Below are 21,226 nucleotides of genomic sequence, written 5' to 3' on the forward strand. Positions count from 1 at the left end.
CCGCACGGCTCGCGGTGTATTCGCAAGGAAAAATTGGCGAACACTTCGCAAAGTTGCCGCAATTATTTATCGCTCTGCGCACTCTACCCGCTCCATGAAACGCTGCAGTCAGAATTCTTCTTGACACCCGTGGTGGGATAGTTGATGAAGTCATTTGACAAAGCCCTTGTTTCCAGGCAAACCCAAAGTGAGAGTTATATATCTTTCCTGTACACCGTTTCATTTATGCTGGGACCATTGCCAATGTCGGTTACCCATGATGAATGGAATTGACCGTAGAGACTACATATACCTCTCTTCCGAACATCATTAGCGCAGTCCTCCGTAAAATACAGATGTGGGAACAGCATTCAGACAAATATACAAAAAAACTTCTTCTTTTCTTACGTTTAAAAGTGCCCTGAAATCCCATCTCATAAACCAACCTAACCTCTTACAGTTGTCTCAGTTATTATCTTATCTCAAATTATTTTCTATTATTATTTGATTATTTTCTTGTATCATTATCATATCCCATGTGTTACTTTTTTGTTAATTATTGACTATTATTTATATTGTTTAGTATAGAGGAGGAGTACGTAGTATAAGCCGATTACGATTTTCCCCTCCTCCTGCACCTATTTTTTGTTTGTTTGTTTATTTTGATCTCCATTAGAATATATGTACTATTTTTCTGTATTGATTCATGTATTTTGTCGACAAACAAATAAACAAACAAACAACACAAGACTATCTAAAACTCTCATCTAATTAGAAACAATACAGTAGCTGCTAGTTGGTTTTTAGTCTGTAAGGTTCAACAAAAATGTAAAACTGCAGTTACCTACCTGTGTATAGACGGGGCATTGACGTAGACAGAACGCATGGAAGAAAAAGAGAAACATGAGTGTTAGTGTAAATGTAAGTCTACTTATTACAGTAAGGCCCCTTTCCACTAGACGGCGATCGCGCTGCGCTCTCACTGCGACCTAAATAGGATATGTGTAACCTTCGCTTTCACACTGGGTATACCATACAAAACGTAGAAGTGTGACCGAGAAGACAACAAAACACACAAAGTGTAAAAAAATTCAAGTTTTTTCGTATACAATTCGTTGAGCAATATGTCAAATTTTAGGTCGCAGAGAGAGAGAGCGGCGATAGCGCTAGTGGAAAGGGGGTATAACTAATGTCTGGAAAACAAGACAAATATGTTTTCTCTTGTTTTCTTGTTCTTTTATCATAACTTTCTAATATTTCAAAACCCACGCATTACAGGAAAGGTGGTATACTTTGTTTTCTACTGAAAATTGTATTTCGGTTAGTGGTGGATGAAAACTAGGGTAGGTCGGATAACTATTTTTGCTCGGCTATTCTCTTATTATATTTGGTTTCATACAGCTCTTATAACCCCATTGGTGGACATGTTATTTTATCTCAAGTCAACATTTTAAATCAGCTGCATCTAGCCAAAGCTGTGACTACCATAGAAGACCTGATTTGAATATGAGTGAGATTTGCATATCACCCAAGTTGACTACTTGGCATGTTCAACCGGTTTTTCCTCTAAGACACAATAAGCATTTGCTGGTTCTGGCGGTTTATTCTAGTAACGCTGAAGAGAAGTGACGGATGTCACTCAAAACGTCCGAAAGTAATCTCTACATCTCATCCAGTTGTAGAGATTGAATTGTCTTTAACTAATGCTGCAACTGTTTCTGCCACTCTATTAGTCGTCCTTGTGTCAAACTTGACCAGACTAAAAACATGTGGTTGTGGACACTAGCGTTGGTCAGTTCGGTCGCTTGTTGTCTGCTATTCAGTGGCGTTTCTTCCCAAACACGTAAGTCTCTGTTTCTTTTTCTATTTTACTTCACTATCTTGTTTCTATAAGATTTATTTTATATATATTTTTATATTATTATTATGTTATTCCTTATTATTATGTTAACTGTTTGTTTGTTTGTGCCTTTATTTAAACTCGAAAAAATGCTCCATTCGGCCCGTAAGGATAACTAGGATGTTAAGCTTTATCCTATACCTCTATTTTGTACTTTGTGTATTAGTTGTTGCCATACATTGTACCATGTACAATTGTCTTGCAATAAAGTTCTTCGTCTGTAATTCCTAAATACTCTACGTTTGGAACCGTATTTGTAAGTAGCGACACCTATGCTACAGTACCATATGTACAGGTCAGAATTTTCCCGAGGAAGAGGACAGTCGGTCACCTCATTGTCGGAATAAAACTATCGTATATTGTATATTCATTTTAAGTAATAAAGATAAACAGTTCATAACACTATGTTCCAGTTTGCGAACGCCTGGATGGTGATAGTGGGACGTTCAACAGCTCCAACTACCCAAACAACTACCCTGACGACCACGATTGTCGGTACGAGATATCCGTCACTCCGCCGAACGTCGTCCGACTTACCTTCCTGGATTTTGACGTTGAAGACAACTATGATTACGTCTACGTGTATGCCGGGAACACAACTGAATCCAAATTTCAGATAGGTGATAAAAGTTTTTAGTGCCATACGAGCACTAGTCTCCAAGCAGACCCTACGGTGCATTAGAGATAGTATCAAAGCTGAACAAAGAGTATAGTCGGCAAAAGGGAGTCAAACGGTTAATGTTTATATGTTTATTTCAATTCTTGCCCGAGGGCTGATTGCAGGTACAAACAACATGTAAAATAAGGAAAATACAAAGGTACTAGGAACTACATTCTATGACTATGCTGTGCTACTGAAGTGTACATTATACTGGTTTTGTTGGGCTTGACTTCTTCTTTTTAGGTTGTGGAAGACGAATTCACCCACTTCTTTTATAATGTGTGGGTTCTTTGATTTTGATAGTAGGGTTGATTTCTCATTGTCAGGAATATAGTAAGAAGTTTATTTGCAAGTTCGTGCCCGAGGGCTAATTGCAAGTACATGGTATACACATAGTGACAATGGACAGTCATAAACAATGTTCTAATCTAATACTAGTGTTGGCTATTTCTAAGCAGGTTGGGTTTGACTTCTTTTTTGGAAGCAGAGGGAGACGAAAAGCCCCACATTTTCTAAAATTTGTGGGTTCTGCGATTTCAAGAGTATGCTGTGCTACTGAAGTGTACATTATACTGGTTTTGTTGGGCTTGACTTCTTCTTTTTAGGCAGTGGAAGACGAATTCACCCACTTCTTTTCTAATGTGTGGGTTCTTTGATTTTAATAGTAGGGCTGATTTCTCATTGTCAGGAATATACTAATAATATAATATACTCATAGGCCAGCTTCGATACTATCTCTAAGACACCGTAGGGTCTGCTTGCATGGAGACTACATGAGAATAGCGTAAGGTTGTTTGGGACCATTTGCAAACTACTGCGACTATAGGCCAAGGTAAAACATGGCTAAAAATTGAACTAGATTTGTCAGATGTACCCTTTTTAGGTGAAATACGAAAGAAATACTCATCAAACATATTGACAATGTTTTCAAAATTTCATGACATATTGCACACGGCCCACACAGTCTTGACCAAAGTTCACCCTTGTTTTTCTCGCCACTTTCCTACTGATTTTTCAGAAGGACGTTGACTGACCACACTGATTTGAGAGTTAAAGGCCATTAATAAAAGACTCCATACTACTAGTATATAGTAATGCCCCGAAATCTGAGTTGTTCATATGATATGGTAATGAGACCCGGAACTTATTGATGACCAACGTTGCCGAAATTCTGCTCTATTGCGCAGCTGTTTCTTGCAATGTGGTTTCAGATATTACAGATTGCAGCTTTTAGAGAAAGAATCAGATAAACCGTTGATCCATTGGCATGGCAAACAATATCCATAGATGTCGACAAGACAACTCTTATATAATATCTCAAACTTTGTGACTTTGAGCAGCGTTCCGCTACCTGTAAGATTAGAATTAGTGCCCACCCCCTGGAAATAGAAAAGGGGAGATATATGAAGCTACCTGTGCCAGAGAGGATTTGTAAATATTGCCCCTCAAATGCTGTGGAAGACTAGAGTCATTCTATCTCTAATCGTTCTTTTTATGACGATAAAAGAAACCATCTATTTATGGGTGTATCCAAAATACACGCTTACTTTCTAACAATCCCTGACAATGAGAAATCAATCCTATTATTAAAATCAAAGAACCCACATATTATAAAAGTGGGTACGAGGGGCGTGCAATAAGTAATGGTCCTGACCCACTTCCAGTTGTCTGATCTAAATGAAATTTTGTATGTGTAATAATTCATATCTCTATGGGTTATGTTGCAAAAGACAGCTCTGAACTAATTGTGGTTTCTGATTTACTGGTGTTTGAACTTAGTCAGGTGCGAAATGGACCAGGTGTGAAATGGAACCAGTTGAGTGTCGCGCAGTGATCCGGTTTTTGTATTTGAAAGGACGCACACCAAAGAAGACTTTTGATAAAATAAATGAAACTTATGGTGATGATGCCCCATCATATGACCTTGTAAAACGCTGGCATCCTGAATTCAAACGTGGCTGGAAGTCTGTGGAAACAGCTCCCAGACCTGGTCGTCCCTCTTGTGCCATTGATGAGGCATCAGTTGGAGGACCAACCTGGGGTGTCCTACAAAATCGGTATCCAGAGCTGCATCAAACGATGGGAGAAATGCATAACTCTGGGTGATTCCTATGAAGAGAAAGACTAATAACTGTGCCAAGTTTCATTAATCTCCTGCTATGGGAAATGGGTCAGGACCATTACTAATTGCACGCCCCTCGTAAATTCGTCTTCCGCTGCCTAAAAAGAAGAAGCCAAACCCAACAAAACTAGTATAATGTACACGTAAGTAGCTCAGTATAGCCATAGAATGTAGTTCCTAGCACCTTTGTACTTTCCTTATTATACATGCTGTTTGTACCTGCAATTAGCCCTCGGGCATGAACTTGCCGTAAAAAAATCCCTATCGAGGGTTTGTCCATTATATCCAGAGCTAATTGAAGACGAATATCACTTTATGGTTGTATGTCCCAAATATTCTGATCTACGAAGTTCTCTGTACACAAGGCTGTCATCTTATACACAAGGATTTATCTCAATGGACATGAAGTGCAAATTCAAATACATCATGACATGTGACAATATCCCTGCATGACAGATAAAGGAAAATATGTCAAAGAAGGTTTAGACATTAGAAATTCCTTCAATGATTGTAAAAGCCTCCAATAACTGTAAGAAACTTATCCCATACTTCGAAAAGGTGTCTTTTGACACCTGTTCCGCCATACCCTCCAATGTGGAGAATCAAAATAAATACTACAACTTCTGTATTAGTAAGATAAGCGTTAAGTTATAGAACTGTAGTTATGTAGATGCCATACTTTGTACCCCGTACAATTGTTGTGCAGTAAAACAATCATAAAACACTCATATTATTATGTATCTGTCCACAGCCAAGCTGACTGGGTCAAGCACACCCGGACCAGTGACGTCATCAGGGAGCGTCATGACTATCCGACTGGTCTCTGATAGGTCACAAAACGGGAAGGGATTTCGGGCCAACTTCACAGCGGAAGATAAAGGTACTACAAGCTGAACTCATAGTAGCCTACAAAAGCCCATATAGTTATACAGGTACAAGGTACCGGTGGAGCAAAATGTTTTTATTGTACTGCTTACAGTACAGTTCATGGTGTGTTATGCTGTGTTATGTTGTATTGTAGACAATCGAATTCTCGACGTTTGAAAATGTAATAAAGCACAATTGTTCTCTTCGCCAAGAAGAGTATGAGATTGCTGACTTGGGTCTGTATGTAGGTCAACAGCATATAACTCGAGAAATTGTGGATGGAACTTTGTGATTTTTGGTAGGTGTGTAGCAGTTGTCGAAAGGAATGCCAAGTTTGAAAACGGTTTACCTGGCGTTTTCCTACGGTACTGCAGCGAGCTTGGTATGTTTTTTGCGGTTTGTTTTTGGCAGCATAAGTCAAAATCTAGCTGGGCGATTTTCACGAAACTTGGTAGGTGTGTAGCGGTTTTGGAGAGGAAGGTCAAGTGCGAAAATGGTTTACCTGGCTCTTACCTATGGTGCTGTAGCGGGATTTGTATATAAGTGCGTTTGTCTGTAAGCAAGATAACTCGAGAACCCTTGAATGGATCCTGATTATATTTGTTAGGTGGATTGGGGTTAGGAAAACGAAGGTCAAGTTCGATAATGGGCACCCTAGTGTCTGCCTAAGGTACTGCAGCAAAACTTTTAATTTTGGCACTTCGTGTTCTGGACATGCTGTGGTCATGATTTTTGAGTGGTAGATAGCCCTTGAAACAGAGAGTAAGTGCTGTGAGTTTGGACCCCCTAGCGGCTTTTTGGGAACTGCAGGCACCGATTTCCGTTCAAACTTTGGACGAGGATAACTTGAGAACGTGTAAACAGATCATCAGGATTTTCGGTATGTAGATAGAATGAGTGATGACTTATACAATGTAATACTAATTATGCAAATCAGTAGCTTATTTGCATAATTAATGAGGAAAGTTCATAAATCCATGCCAACAGCATATAACTCAAGAAGCTGTGTATGGATTTTCATGATATTTAGTATTTAAGTAGCGGCTGCGGAAAAGAAGGTTGTGTTCGAAAATAGTTGACGTAGCATTTTCCGTTAGGACGGTAGTGGGCCGAGTGTGTGCGTCCTTTTGTTTGTGGAATGCATAACTCGAGAAGCCTTGAAAAAATCCTGATGATATTTGGTAGGTGGGTAGGGGTCAGGAAAACGAAGATAAATTATGATAGTGGGCCCCCTAGCGGCTTCCTAAGGTACTGCAGCAAAACTTATTAACAGAAATAAACTGTGCTCTATATATCTCATTTTGACCTATATCTATGGACACAGCTGTTATACAGATGGTTTGCTGGAGGACGCCCTTACACTGGGGACAAAGTCTAAATTGACAAGCATGAAATTCTGATTGACCAGGGATGCTACCAGGTCATCTGTCAGGTCACAGTCTGGTTTTGGTAATGTTTGTGTGTTTGCATGTGAGGAACACAGTTCATGCAGTCATTTGCTATTTAGTAATACATGAATAAGACCTTAAAGTCTTAAATAAAGGCATGATTATTTGGCGAAGAGATGGGTTCGTTGAACTCTAGTTAATCTTTTTTTTAATGCGGCTTCCATAATTCAGTTGCAGATTAGAATAATCGAATAATCTTGTCAAAGGAGCGCTATCCCCATAGGGGAGTATCATTTCCTAATAGATGGTAATTTTAGGAAGTAGAAATGCATACGGTGAAATACACACTCAGTCGCGCGCGATTCAAAAAGTATTCTACTAATCTCCACAAGTTCCCTCAAATTACATCATATGCAGGCTCAACCTATGGCTCAATACAATGTTCTTGACAAAAGTTATGTTACAAAAATATCTAAGAAAAGAGTCACTTTGTATCGTCTTAAATATCTTGCCAACAATTGGCCTTCTAGGTGTGCTAGTTAAAGAAGTGTCTTTAGGTACAGAGAATAAATGGATAGGGCCTGCATGGGGTTAGTCAGTATCATATTCTTTCATAAAGCAAACGTAATTTACAACAAGTAGAACTCTGCAAGTCTGGATTAGATGTTTATGTGTTAATTGATGCATAATCTGTTGGCAAATAACATTCCTTTCTGGGGTGAAGTTATTGAAATGCAATATACGACCACTTGCCCTACCCCTTGCGTACTTAGTCAAAGTTTATTGTACAACATTTGTAAAATGGGTGCAATGTATGGCAAACCCAGATACATTGTATAAGACAAGTATTTATATAGTATAATTAAATTAATAACGTGACAATAGATGTCTACTAGATTGAAGGCTATGCAATATTCAAAGAAACACAGTGTCCAGTGTGAAGCAAATCAAGAATGTAGACTACTTGCTCATCTAGTACGTACTACACTTAGGTTCTATTATATACAAACAATTTTGAGAGGAGACACAGTGACGGTCTTTATACATGTATCGAGTATTTTGATTCCCAGTATACGCAGCGTGCAAGGTTGGCCAGTACCGGTGCGATGACGGAGTGACCTGTATACACGCCTGGAAACGGTGCGACGGTAACAATGACTGCATGGACGGCAGCGACGAGGGCCCCGGGAATTGTGGTGGGTACTTTTTACAGAATCGGTTCGGTTTGATACAGATCTCTATTATTGACTGATATGTCACTATTCTTCCTGGAGTCCGGGTGATTTGTAGAGAAACACCAATTCAAGACGGAAGGATTTGCACCATCGCACACCACACCATCGCACGTGTGGGGGTTCTTTAACGTGTGTATACATAATCCAAATGCATAACACCAGAAGCTTTAAATGTGTTGCTAAGAAAAGTAATATTATTTGCTTTGGTTTTGATGTATCTAAGAAATGACTAGCTTTAGGACCCCTGGCGTCTTTCCGTGATACTACAGCAGGGCGTACGATTTTGTATGTCGCTTTCTAAGCAATCTATGGACATGACGTTTGAGCGATTGATGATAGCAGTTTGGAGCCTCTAGCGTTTTTGTTGAGAATTGCAGAGACCTTTTAGTTGAAACTTTGAATCACGATAAGCCGACTCTGAACGAACGAAATTTTCATGATTTCTTATATGTTGGTGACACTATGGTATGTAATACGTTATAATATGTACATTGGAGCTTGAGCTGCATGATAGATTGAAAACATGTTCACAAATGGAATTGTATGATGTTATAACTCACATCCTACAAATACACAACTATAATTATTTTTGATTATTTGTTCCAGCATGCCAAGATCTTCCACCACTAAGCTATTGCAGAGGACTTGAGTACCAAAAAATGACACTTCCTAACCCGCTCAACTACAACCACGCCACGGTAGCCCAGGTTAGAAACTCAGCAGTCTTCATGAACCTCACCGCCCTAGCGGAGTCGGACTGTCACCCCCGGGTCAGAGACCTGGTCTGCGCCACCATTCTTCCGCGCTGTGAGACCAGGTACACCATTCTTATCTCTTTACCAATAGGGCATTCACACTGGAACCGAATTAGCAGGAATCAAGCAGAACCAGCCGGAATGAAGTATTTGCAAAATTCGTGCCACATTTGGCGCCATTCCGAGTGGGAATTCCAAATTGACCTTATATCCCCTTCACACTAGAAGGAGTGAGCTAAAATGCCGTCAGAATGAATATTCCTTTCGGGCCAGCCAAAGGAATGGGCACAAATATCTGGAATGCAGTGAGAATTTTTTAGAATACACTAAGAATTCCCAAGGAATAGAAAATAATTTTCATTCCGACGGCATTCCGGCTCATTCTTGCTCTCATGTGAAGGGGCATTAAACCACGGCTTGGTTTGGTAGTTGCTATTAAAATGCGGGGCTTTTCGTCTCCCTCTGCTTCCAAAAAAGAAGTCAAAACCAACCTGTTTAGAAATAGCCAACACTAGTATTAGATTAGAATATTGTTTATGACTGTCCATTGTCACTATGTGTATATCATGTACTTGCAATTAGCCCTCGGGCACGGACTTGAAAATAAACTTCTATTATCATTAATATTGTACCACAGCTTTGTCCTTGGTTCGCTCATACATTAACGTATATCGGCACTACATGTATTCAATTTCATGATGATTTGTTACAATGGGGCCCTCTGGTCAAGAAGTTGGATGTTGTCACTGTCATCTTAGACCGACCCTGAGACAGCAGCTACCCTGCCGGTCATGGTGTGAAGAGGTGAAGTACTCGTGTAAAGACCAAGCTTCCTGGGCTGTCTTCCCGAGCTGCGAGATCTTCCCTTACACCAACTGTAACAACATCCAGACGTCAACGACTCCAGAGGGTGGTGAGTTCAGGGGGACCCCCTAACTTATTTCGGGTCTCATTTTATAGCTGCGTACACATAAGTCTAGCGTCCGTCTCTTTTAGGAATAAAATACAACTTCAGATTCAGATTCAGAAAGGTCGTCAATAGCAATGACGAAAAAGGCATTTTCCGAGCAACATTGGGTATTTTCACGTGGAATTCAAGCTATCATCTACGTTTTCTCACAAAATGACATAGAGTGTCGGAAAGAGAAAGCTCTTATAGCTATAATCAAGACAATTGTAAGGCATATCTAACTATTGACACTGTCACAATAGCCCTAAGCACGAGGCAGAGCTGCATTACCCGCAGAGCGCAGAAAAGAGCATTCTGGTACATGGGACTTTGAACGTGGATGGAAGATAGTATACTAAAATTCCCCGTGACCAGAGGTTTTGTCCATTATGCCCAAATGAGATCGAAGACGAACGTCACTTTGTTATGGATTGTTCACGATATATAATGACAAACGCACAAAGCTGTTTACATTACTTTCCGCTTGCTCTAAAGGATTTGCTAATCTCTGTTCGATAGATAAATTCAGCCACATTCTGGGAGGCGACAACCCTCACTGTGTACAAGTAGGCAAATATATCCACGAATGCTTATACCGTAGAACCAATAGTGTAAATGACATGCTAGATCCAAAATGTTGACTCATTCACACCTATAGATATCCGTATATGTCTGTTTAGTTGTACTGTAAGTAGTTTTTATACATGTAGACCATACGAGTCGCTTTACTTTTGTCGTGTCAATAAAGATTTCTCTGTATTCACGGAAGTAACGCTCGAGCTCTCAATCCTCAATGTTCATCAAAAGACACGGCTTCTTACATTTTCAGCCATGTTAGTATTTCATGTGATTTCGCAGCTGATTATGAAACAATATAGAACCCAAATCCAAGTGTTGAAAATCGCCTCGTCACTTTTTTCCTGGATTTTCTCCACTATCACGGATCTGTAAAAGAGACTAACAACTCCATCTTCTTATTTCTGTGCCCTGGTAGCGGAGTGTTTCGATGGGAATGGTGTGAATTACAGAGGAAACGTATCAAGAGATCCCATAGCGAAGGTAAACTGTGAACCATGGAAGGATGACCCAGCCCACGTGAGAGCGCATCCATGGGCAAACCTCGTGGGAAACAAATGCCGCAACCCTGACGTTGATGAGGACAGGCCGTGGTGTTTCACTCCGAGTGGATTTGAGTACTGCGACATCATTCCCTGCCAGAGTAAGTCACCACGTCAAAGTTAGTTACTGTAACGTTACATTTTGTGATGAAGCTTGGCAATGCACGTCAACAAAAATGCCCTGTACATATCCAATGTCACAGATTCAACTGTATTGAGAAGATTTGTCTTAATCCATAATAAAGAACAGTTCGAAGACCGCATACCTCCGTGAAATCTTAACAGTGCAGATGAGTTGCACATTTACATAATCTTTGCATAGTTATATAGTGAGTGAGAGATGCATAGTAATGTACACTTTTCGCTGACTTACACTACACGTGTTACGCGTGTGAAATTTTTATGACTTTCCCCTTGGCTGAATTCTGACACTTTTGCATGAATGATGCAAATTTAGTCCTTGTTTGCATAATGGGAAACGCTGCACTTGCACAATTACACAAATTAATCATGAAATTACTGCATAATGTTTCAGCAATGTGGACTCTACTGTATTAAAACACGAAGAACATCTAAAGGGTACATAATAGCTCTTGTATTTAGACCTGTACAGGGCAATGACCCTAATTGACGCAGCCGCAGAAGGCCCAAAATGAGTCCATACAGTATTTTAGCCTATTTTCGACTTGTAACAGGAAAATGTAAGAAACATTTCATATTGGTGAGGCAGTGTAGGTTGCAGATGTTCAGATTCGGCAAAAAAACTAGGTTTTGGTCCATTTTTTCGGCCTGTGCTGACCCCTAATTTGAAGTAGTCAGTCCCTTAAATGACGTCATGAAAAAAAAGTAAGATGGCGGCAGTTTTGACCTGTGGGATATCTTGCGCTGGTCAGAAAGTTTAAAAAATAGACTTTGGGACACTTGAGATAGCGGGCTGCTGTGTGGGGTGAGTTCTTATGACCTGGAATGATCACGGATGAGATTATGACACCCTGAACTTGCTAACTTTTACATTATCGCCTATGCAGATTTCTATTAGTGGTAACTGCTCTACACGGACAGTTTCATTTCTTCCATTTCCATTCTCCAGAGGAAGGGTGCAAAGATCCGGGAAGCCCTCGCGGCGGAAAGCGGAGCCCCATTCTGAAGTTCTACTGGCCTGGAGACAAGATTACGTACACCTGTAACCCAGGGTTCAAGCTGAAGAAAGACTCCCCGCCCAACACTGCCCGGTGTGTCGTTATTGATAACGTAACAGGACTGGCCGACTGGGACACACCAAAAGCTCAATGTGAAGGTAAGAATGACAGACTCTTATACTCCTGTAAACTCTCGTATACTTCCGACATCCGTGTCCGACTGGGACACACCGAAAGCCGAATGTGAAGGTAAGAATAACAGACTCTTATACTCCTGTAAACTCTCGTATACTTCCGACATCCGTATCCGACTGGGACACACCAAAAGCTCAATGTGAAGATAAGAATAACAGACTCTTATACTCCTGTAAACTCTCGTATCACGACTTCCGACATCCGTATCCGACTTGGACTCACCAAAAGCTCAATGTGAAGGTAAGAATAACAGACTCTTATACTCCTGTAAACTCTCGTATACTTCTGACATCCGTATCCGACTGGAACACACCAAAAGCTCAATGTGAAGGTAAGACTAATGGTATCCTATTTGTCCTCATCGGTCCTCGGCCCTCTATTATGATGTGATGCGCTTCAGGCTCCAGACGAGGTCGGAGGACCGCCGACCAAAAGAGTAAGAGATCCCTGTGCTGTATCCTTATATCCTGTGGGGTCAAAAGGTCAATTCCGGGTCAATCAGCGATAGGGATAACTAGATGATATATCTTATTCTCCTGTATACTCTCGTATACTCCCGACATACATCTGGCATCCGTAGTGTAGCCAGAGGTCCGGGATTCGAGTTCCTTAACATGCTCCTATATGATGTGTCATTGTTAAATTTTGACAAGGTACTTAACACGACTTTGCTAAGTTCACTCAGCTCAGGTGGAAATAAATACCTATCTTCGGTTAGGGACATCCCTCGGATAGGGCATCTGAAGCTCAGATGAAGACTAGAGTTTGTGCATAGAAATAGTCAGTGATTTGAATTCTTTGTGTTGCAGTGGACCAAACCTTCAGGCTCCAGAAGGAGCTTCTGGACTCAGATGTATACAGCAAGGCGGCATCTCCAACAAATAGTTTGAAAATAAAGGCATATGTTGTCAACGTCATCAACTTGGTAAGACACGACAGGAGTGAACTGCCATGAATTTTTATTCATTCATTTTATTTTTTTTATACGATAATAAGTGAAAGTAATAAGTGAGAGTTATGTTGGAAGATAATGCTTGCAGCTATAACAGAATATCGTATCAGAATAGCTATATCAAAAAATGGTTTACCCTTGCAATAAGTGCTTATTAGGCCTGAGAAAAATATTGTGTTACTGATTATACGACCGACCTTAGCAGAAATTTAAATCTGTCGACCCTAACTTTTTTTGTTCGACAGCTGGCAGTAGTAATATAAGGGTCAGAAGCGGAAACACAGCAGTCCCCCCCCCCTACGCCTATCTAAGTTACAGCCGCCAATATGTTCAGCGTATAAAGCCGTTCATATGTAGTAGTCACTGTGTACCTGTCCTTGTTTTTATTAATGCATGCTTATTACCCACTTCTTGAAATTGGCAAGCGTAATGATGTCTCTTTCTCTTCTCTTTCAGAATGAAAAAGAAGAAACGATATTAGCTTCTATCAAAGCTGAATACGTAAGTCCGTTGTTCATATGTTACTATCTGAGGCATAACATGTCCAGTGTTCGACCATAGGGGGGGGGGGGGCAGGCTACATGGGTTCCTGAGAACATATTAGTTGAAAAAACGATAATAACTATAGAGATTCTTTATATATCTTCAATAACGTCTGAGTCATCTCAGTAACCTATGGATAAAACACATGCATAAGACACCTGGGAATTTGTACACACACACATGGATATGTTATGTTGACATGAATGTTCATTTGTGTCAGCAAAAGGAATTATGAAACAAGACTAAGCTTTATCCAACTAACACTTCAAATGGTTGTCCCGTACCCAAAGTTTCGGAATGGATACCACTACTACTACTGCATTCTCATCCTGTTGCCTTTGTTGTTTCAGACGTGGACAGACTCGCGACTGACATGGAGCAGTAAAGAATACGGGCAGTTAGACAGTATCTTCACACTTGACGATCAAGTCTGGAAGCCAACTTTGACACTTGAGAGAAAGTAATTAAAATATTTTCTCAATTTCTTTTCATTGCTAAAGATACAATTGTGCTTTAGAATTAAGAAGTAGAGTTGATGTAGCTTATTTGATAATATAAAGTTCCCTCTGCCGTGAATAAGTATCAGATTTTTGCAATTTGTGTCATTTCATATGAGCTTCGCAACGGATTAAAGACAGTATACGAGTAAAGAATAAAGTCAATATATATATATAATTCTGGTATTTTCACTTTTTTTTCGTTTGGGCCGCTCACTCTTCATTCAATAATTTTTGAGTTATTTCAAAACCGTTAACGGTGACGTAAGAAACATTATATTTGTGCGATCATGGAGAAACAACCAAAAGTTTGAATTCAGTATCAGAAAAGTGGAGCATTTGTATTCCAAAAAGAGTAAGATTTAGTCTTTTTGTTACAATACTGATTACTGTGCATTGTCACGTGTATGCCCATTATTTTACTATCACATTCCTTATGTACTGTTCATGTTTTGCCTATGTGTAGTCATTATGTAATGTGATTTTACTCCACACTGTAAGATCAACGGCATTCAGAGGTACTACTACTCGGACAACTCTTCAATGTTTATTTGATGAATAAAGATTGAAGATTGATTAATGCAGTTAGCCTTCCTGAACGAACTTGCAAATAAAGTTTGACATTGGTAAATCATTTCTATCTCCTACCAGTGCTAATACAGACTACAGCGGCGGGTTCCCTGCATCAGAGGTGGAAATAAAGAACACAGGGGGGGTCACCTGGCCCGTAGAGACTTTGACTACCACCACTTGTACACTGGACCCATTCTTCTTCCCACAAGACAACATGACATGTGCAGTGTGCTGGAGAGCTGGGCAAGAGTACACTATAGGTATGGCAGTTTCGATACTACCTGTGTAGTAGTAGTCGTAGTAGAAGTCGAAGTAGTAGTAGTAGTAGTAGTAATAGTAGTAGTAGTAGTCGTAGTAGAAGTCGAAGTAGTAGTAGTAGTAGTAATAGTAGTAGTCGTCGTCGTAGTAGTAGTAGTAGTGGTAGTAGTAGTAGCTATAGTAGTAAACGAGGAGTAAAAGACGCGATATACATCTTGGCATTACAGTCATTTCTTTGGGGCACGCCACAGACTTCCTGAAATGAATTCGACTAATATAAATGAACTTGAACTCAAGGTCCGTAACGTGTAAGCTTGGTGTAGAACATGTAGGTCGATTTCCGTCGCAGTTATGATTGCAACACTGTCTTTCAACCGATGCAAATATCAACTTTTACGCGGAAATGGATTGAAAGATGGCAAGACATAGTCGGATACAAACGCGGAGTTTATAATATTAGCTAGACATTCATCATGTACATTTCTGATAAATAAAAATGGTTTGTCTTCCTTTTTTTCCAGACTGTTCGGATTCCACAACACACACAGACGGGAACTTCCTGACCTGCCAGATTGCCGAGGCCAAACTTGTCACCGGACAGTGGCACGGAAAAACAACCCTTTCCGCCGTCAACAACACGGCCTGTCTGACTATGACTCTCCAGCGGAACCCAACTTTTCATTACTCCACAACCATCTCTCCCTGTCTGATTCTCATTATCCTCATGATCATCACTTTCATCATGCCCAGTGACAAAGGCGACAAGATTGCGTTCGGCGTGACCGTGCTGCTGTCTATGGTGGTGTCACTAGTGGTCGTGACAGGCTTCCTGCCCGTGTCATCTTCCCTACCATTCATCGGTAAGCTGAAACGCTTCCATACTCATCTAATGATGATGATAAAATGTTTATAGGATCACATACCGAGACCGCATCTCAAATCATGAAGCGTGGAAAAGGTTCAAGCAAAACATCGGTCCAAACGAATACCTCTCAAGTAATGAAAAAAAAAACCTGAAGTCTCACGGCCATAGGTCAGAGTCATTGGAACTTCAAGACTTCGTTGAAGGGAAACGAAGAAAGAGAGGTAGGCAACGGACAAGATGGAAGGATAATATCAAGGAAGGGAAAGGCACGAAGCTAAGTGAAACATTGAAAAATAGAAAACAGAGAGGAAGAGGAGACTAGTTGCCAGATCTTCTGTGTTGCCGCTATAGTCAAACAGACCAAGATATAGATGATAAATTTTTAACAGCATAAGGCACGTATTCGCGTATTGCTATATAGTTGCAATTGTTATAACCGAATGCTACCGCCATTTTGATACTGACAAGTTTCCCTTCTGTTGCAGCTTTGCTCATCATCGTGTGCATGGCTCTGATGGGGTTTTTCCTGATGACCACTGTGTTTATTCTCATCCTTCACGACAAGAAGGGACCCCTTCCCGAGTGGGCAAGGACACTCTTCTTGAAGCACCTTGCAAGGTATGCACAAGAATTTATCGACTTCAGGTTCTTTGATACTGCATAGTTAGGCCTAAATATTCTAGTTACTAATGCCCTTTGTACAAATTCACCTGTTGAAGTATCGGTAGCGCTTATGCTGCTCTCTTCGGGGATGTAATGGCATAATAACTCCAACCGCTAGGAGGCGCAGCAGTTGGAGCAATGTGGTCGCACACGTGACAACTATTGCATCCCCAGTTATCGTTGGTTATGACTGTAGTAGATTTTCTGATTTATACATCCTCTTTAATCCAGGAAGCACTATCACTATGCTCCCTTCTGTATAACACGTAGTTTTCTTTCTTGTCCATTGTTAACCATTACAAAAGTAACGTTGTTTGACCCTGAATTACTAAAATACAATGTATTAATCTTCAAATTGTTTTCTGCACACTTCAAGGGCCATATTGATGGGAGACTTGACTAAAAACCTGGAACCAGAACGGCCATCACGTCACATCGTCAGCAGAAAAGTAGGAGACATCGAAGGGAATACCAACAAATCCTTCAAGACGGAGAAAGACGATCTTCCTAAGGGAGGAAACAACCATAGTGGGTTTGAGGCCACCCTTAGTGGTTTGCAGGGAAGTGTGGATGAACTGAAAAGCACCGTTCGGCAGTTATCTGGTAGTCTGTCCCAGGCAGCTAGCGGCGATGACGATACCGAAGTTACGGAGTACGCTTTGTTGGCGGACACCCTTGAAAGGCTGAGCGTGGTTTTGTATGTACTCGCCGTCATCATAGCTATCCCATGTACGCTACTCATTGGCCGCCCGATGGTCACTCCTAACTAAAATCCTGACAATTTTACCGGACTATGACACGTTCATATTGTTTTTTCATATGATATAATGAGAAGAACAATGTTTAGATGACATTTGGTTCTTATTTTTTACTTTTGGGCTTCGGCAAATTGAAACAAATGGACTTAAAATGCACACGTATTTCGAAGTTTACATGCATTTAGAAGGAGATCAGGAGTAGTAGAATTTTAAAATCTGATTAAGAAATCATTTTATGGTATGATTTTGAGACTTAAGTCTTAGAAGTTGTAGAATTCATTACGTAATGTTGAAAATATGGAATTGCAATTTAAATCACAAGAAAAATTGCACATCTGCAGTAAAATGTTTGGTATGTAGTTTATATACTTTATAAATTTATACACTAACATTTTGTTTAGTGTCACTGCTGATTGAATGATACTAAACCATTGCTATGTAAATGTTATGTTACGTTACGTTATGTTATGTTATTTAAAGCAAGGTTATGTTATGTTTTGTTATTCTTGGTAAGGTTAGGCTTTGTTATGTTATGTTATTGTAGGTTAAGTTAGGTTTTGTTATGTTATGTTACGTTATGTTATGTTATTCTAAGCAAGGTTATGTTATGTTTTGTTATTCTTGGTAAGGTTAGGCTTTGTTATGTTATGTTATTGTAGGTTAAGTTAGGTTTTGTTATGTTATGTTATGTTATTCTAGGCAAGGTTAGGTTGTGTTATGTTATGTACAGTCAGCCTTTTGTAAATTATAGTATTTCAAGATACGCTAAATGAACATGCATACATTTTTCACGTCAAGTTAGTGACTCAGGTTGACAAACGTTATATAATTAAGCATTGATAATTATAAGGTTGATTCACGCTTATTTCTACTAAATAGTGGTTGTTATTTCATCTTGTTAAGATTATCTTTAGTTATCTAACCTTGGCATGCAAGTTAAGTAAATGTTTTTGTAGCTAATTTACCTTAAGGTTAAGGTCCGTAAACACTGACGACCCAACATACTAATATTTATTTATCTTACATACATTTTTTTATGTTCCATATTTTGTTACTTACTTACTTTGTTATGCATAATTTTAGAAATAATCAAGGTGACAAGGTTGGTTTGTGGTCACGTCGTTTGTTAATGGGGGGGGGGGTAATATTGTGTTAAAGAAGCTATAACCATAACCGAATAACTTAAACCAATATTGCATTATTTCTACTGATTAACATAATGTGGTTGTGAAAATTTTGTCTTTTGCTAAGTGACACAGAAAGGAAAACCAATGAGCATCCTTCATCCATTCTTAAGTCCTACTTTCAAAGTTTTCTGGTAAAACACGCCTGCAGTTCAAAGGAACTTTCCTAGGGGTGATAGCCAGCGCCTTTTAAAATGGAATTAGACACCTGCTAGTCGAAATCAACACACACAAAGAGAGAGAGAAAGAGAGATGGAGAGAGAGAGACTGAAAGAGAGACAGACTGTTAGATAACGTTTATATGTTCTAAGATAGCAGGGCTACATTCCGATAAGTCCACAGGTGTTCAACGTAACCCTATAAATAGCTTATCAACGCAACCGTAGCGCAGTGAAATGGAATGAACCGCAGTGCCCCTGTAAGCTGACGTCTGATAGGCTCAATTTCCCCTGACTCCCCAGTCGTTGAAGTTGAAAGCATATCGAGCACAACGGTCACACTGTCAATCAGGGCAGTGATACACCACCGATCCTGACTGTCTATCACGCAGTTCAACCAATGAAGGCATGGTAATTAGCGGTTTGACCAATGAGAGGGTGCCTTCATGAGGTAATGGGCGTGTCTACGGGGTCATTGAACCCAGGGATGAGTTGATACAATTGTTGTTAAATCATCCCAGTCAGCCACAATAAGAGGCTGTCTTAATGAAATAAGACTAAAACGTGGCTACTATTCCATCAAATGAGAGTTTGTCCAATATCTCTTAAAAAAAGCTACATAGTAACTATATCGACAAATGACGTTAGACTCACTTATTCTAGCTGCTAGCAACCTTACCCAAGAGAGTATACTTTATCTGTACAAATCCGCCATTTGTCCCTGCATGGACTACTGCTCTCATCTCGGGGTGCAACACCGTTAAAAATGATAAAACTATTTAAAAATGACTTCCCGTGTAATGATTTATGTGGCCTTTTTATTACATACGACTATGGTTTTGTCCTGATAAGCAGGTTTATGATTGATATGTTTTATGAGAATTAATAACCATGCACATACCAAACCTGTTAGCAATATTAGCGCCCGGTTACTGTCTGAAAAGGCATAAGAAAATATTTGACGTGTTTTCGGTAACACGAACGGCCTAAGCAAAAACCTGTCCACCCTAGACTTCAAGTTGTCTGTTTGCATTGGCAAGGAACATGAACTTATCAATCTGAAGTGATGACAATGTTATAGAATCCTTTTCCAACATGTTCTTCTCATCACTAATGGAATAGAAAATTGTACCTGTACAATGTATTCTGTGTACTACTAAGTTTAGAATTATATTAAAAGAAACATGGTTAGACAGTTACTGTATTACGCCAAAAAGTAGTTAGTTACTCAAACAACTGGATATTGTTTTGGTATCGGTCAGACGTTTCATCTACTATCCAGTAGTTTTCGTCAGTGACACTGAAGAGATCTTGTTGGAGAGGGTTTATATATCCTAGCTGTGAATAGTAGTTAAAACGTCTGACCGTTTCCAAAACCATATCCAGTTGCTTGCTTAACTACTAGTGGCGTATCGTATTACCTGGATGTCTAACCTACATCGAAGTTACTGTACTTTTTTATGACCTCGGCTGGGATATAAACAAAACAAAACAAGAAGAAAAGAATCCGTACCTTCAGACTCTTTTTTTCAGAGTTGCAACCAGAAACGCAACAATTTTCTCTGGGCCTAAACAGCGCAGTTATGATTGATTTTGTTACGCACAGATTAATCAATAGACATCATCTAGAAAATTGCTGTCTGATGATATATGGCGGACAAACTGTTGCGATAAAAAATCGTTTGCTGTCAAGAAAATCGATCTGTTCTATAATCATGCGTGCCAGGGAACGTTTGGAACTTGAACATGACAATGTACAGACCCTCACCAAGACGTATAGATATTGGAGTTCGAATGAAGACGTATTGGCCTTAACTTAAGCTAAAGGCACAACCCGCCGTACGTGCAAATACGTGCTGTCTACGCGCCAAATTGTTGGCAATCTTTTGGGATCCGTAAGTGGTGAGTACCGCCTCCGTACGAACCCGTAGGGAATCCGACGGATTTTAGAGCACGCAGACACGCCGTCGAACTTTACGTGCAGGCAAAACTTTGTGTGCCATCGAGCTGCGGAATCATCCAAAATACGTGCCAGTAGGGGCGACGCGCCTGCCCTGTACAGCCTGAACGTTTTCAGAAATACGTGGCAGACGTGCCCCCCCCCCCAAAAAAATACGGACAAATTGCACCTACGGTGGGTTGTGCCCTTAGCTTTACAAGGAATACGCAAAAGCAATCAATTGCTATTACTTTAGAAATTGCTCGAGTATTCACTTAGACAAAAATGCTTTCACCACTTTCTACTTGCGGAACGCTTTATCATATCTCCTTCTCATTATAATATTTATATCCGGGATCATTCATAGTGATGACATAAATGAAGGAAACCTTTTCGAACGCCCAAGATGTTTGGAAAGTTGAACAAAATGTGTAGCAGAGTATGGTACACTAAACAATAGGTTCTTTACTTTTGTTCTTTTACAGCGTTTACTTGGCATTGACTTTGGTCATCTACATTTGCATCCGT

The 21,226-nt window shown here is 39.9% G+C and overlaps 2 protein-coding genes across 5 annotated transcripts in view; one reads left to right on the plus strand and one right to left on the minus strand.

Annotated features, from left to right (window-relative positions):
• Nucleotides 1–21,226, minus strand: part of LOC118405913 (dipeptidyl aminopeptidase-like protein 6) — a 239,590-nt gene that overhangs the window by 157,819 nt on the left and 60,545 nt on the right. The window lies entirely within an intron of this gene.
• LOC118405912 lies at nucleotides 1,562–17,922 on the plus strand. Its single transcript, XM_035805748.1, has 15 exons — nucleotides 1,562–1,822; nucleotides 2,293–2,499; nucleotides 5,414–5,542; nucleotides 7,988–8,113; nucleotides 8,759–8,969; nucleotides 9,666–9,820; nucleotides 10,851–11,075; nucleotides 12,065–12,271; nucleotides 13,118–13,233; nucleotides 13,717–13,761; nucleotides 14,154–14,263; nucleotides 14,952–15,133; nucleotides 15,653–15,991; nucleotides 16,482–16,614; nucleotides 17,036–17,922. Exons 1-15 carry the CDS (start codon nucleotides 1,747–1,749, stop codon nucleotides 17,427–17,429), a joined length of 2,655 nt encoding a protein of 884 aa, XP_035661641.1. The 5' UTR covers nucleotides 1,562–1,746; the 3' UTR covers nucleotides 17,430–17,922.

This window comes from Branchiostoma floridae, chromosome 18, assembly GCF_000003815.2.
Source record: "Branchiostoma floridae strain S238N-H82 chromosome 18, Bfl_VNyyK, whole genome shotgun sequence".
NCBI lineage: Eukaryota > Metazoa > Chordata > Leptocardii > Amphioxiformes > Branchiostomatidae > Branchiostoma > Branchiostoma floridae.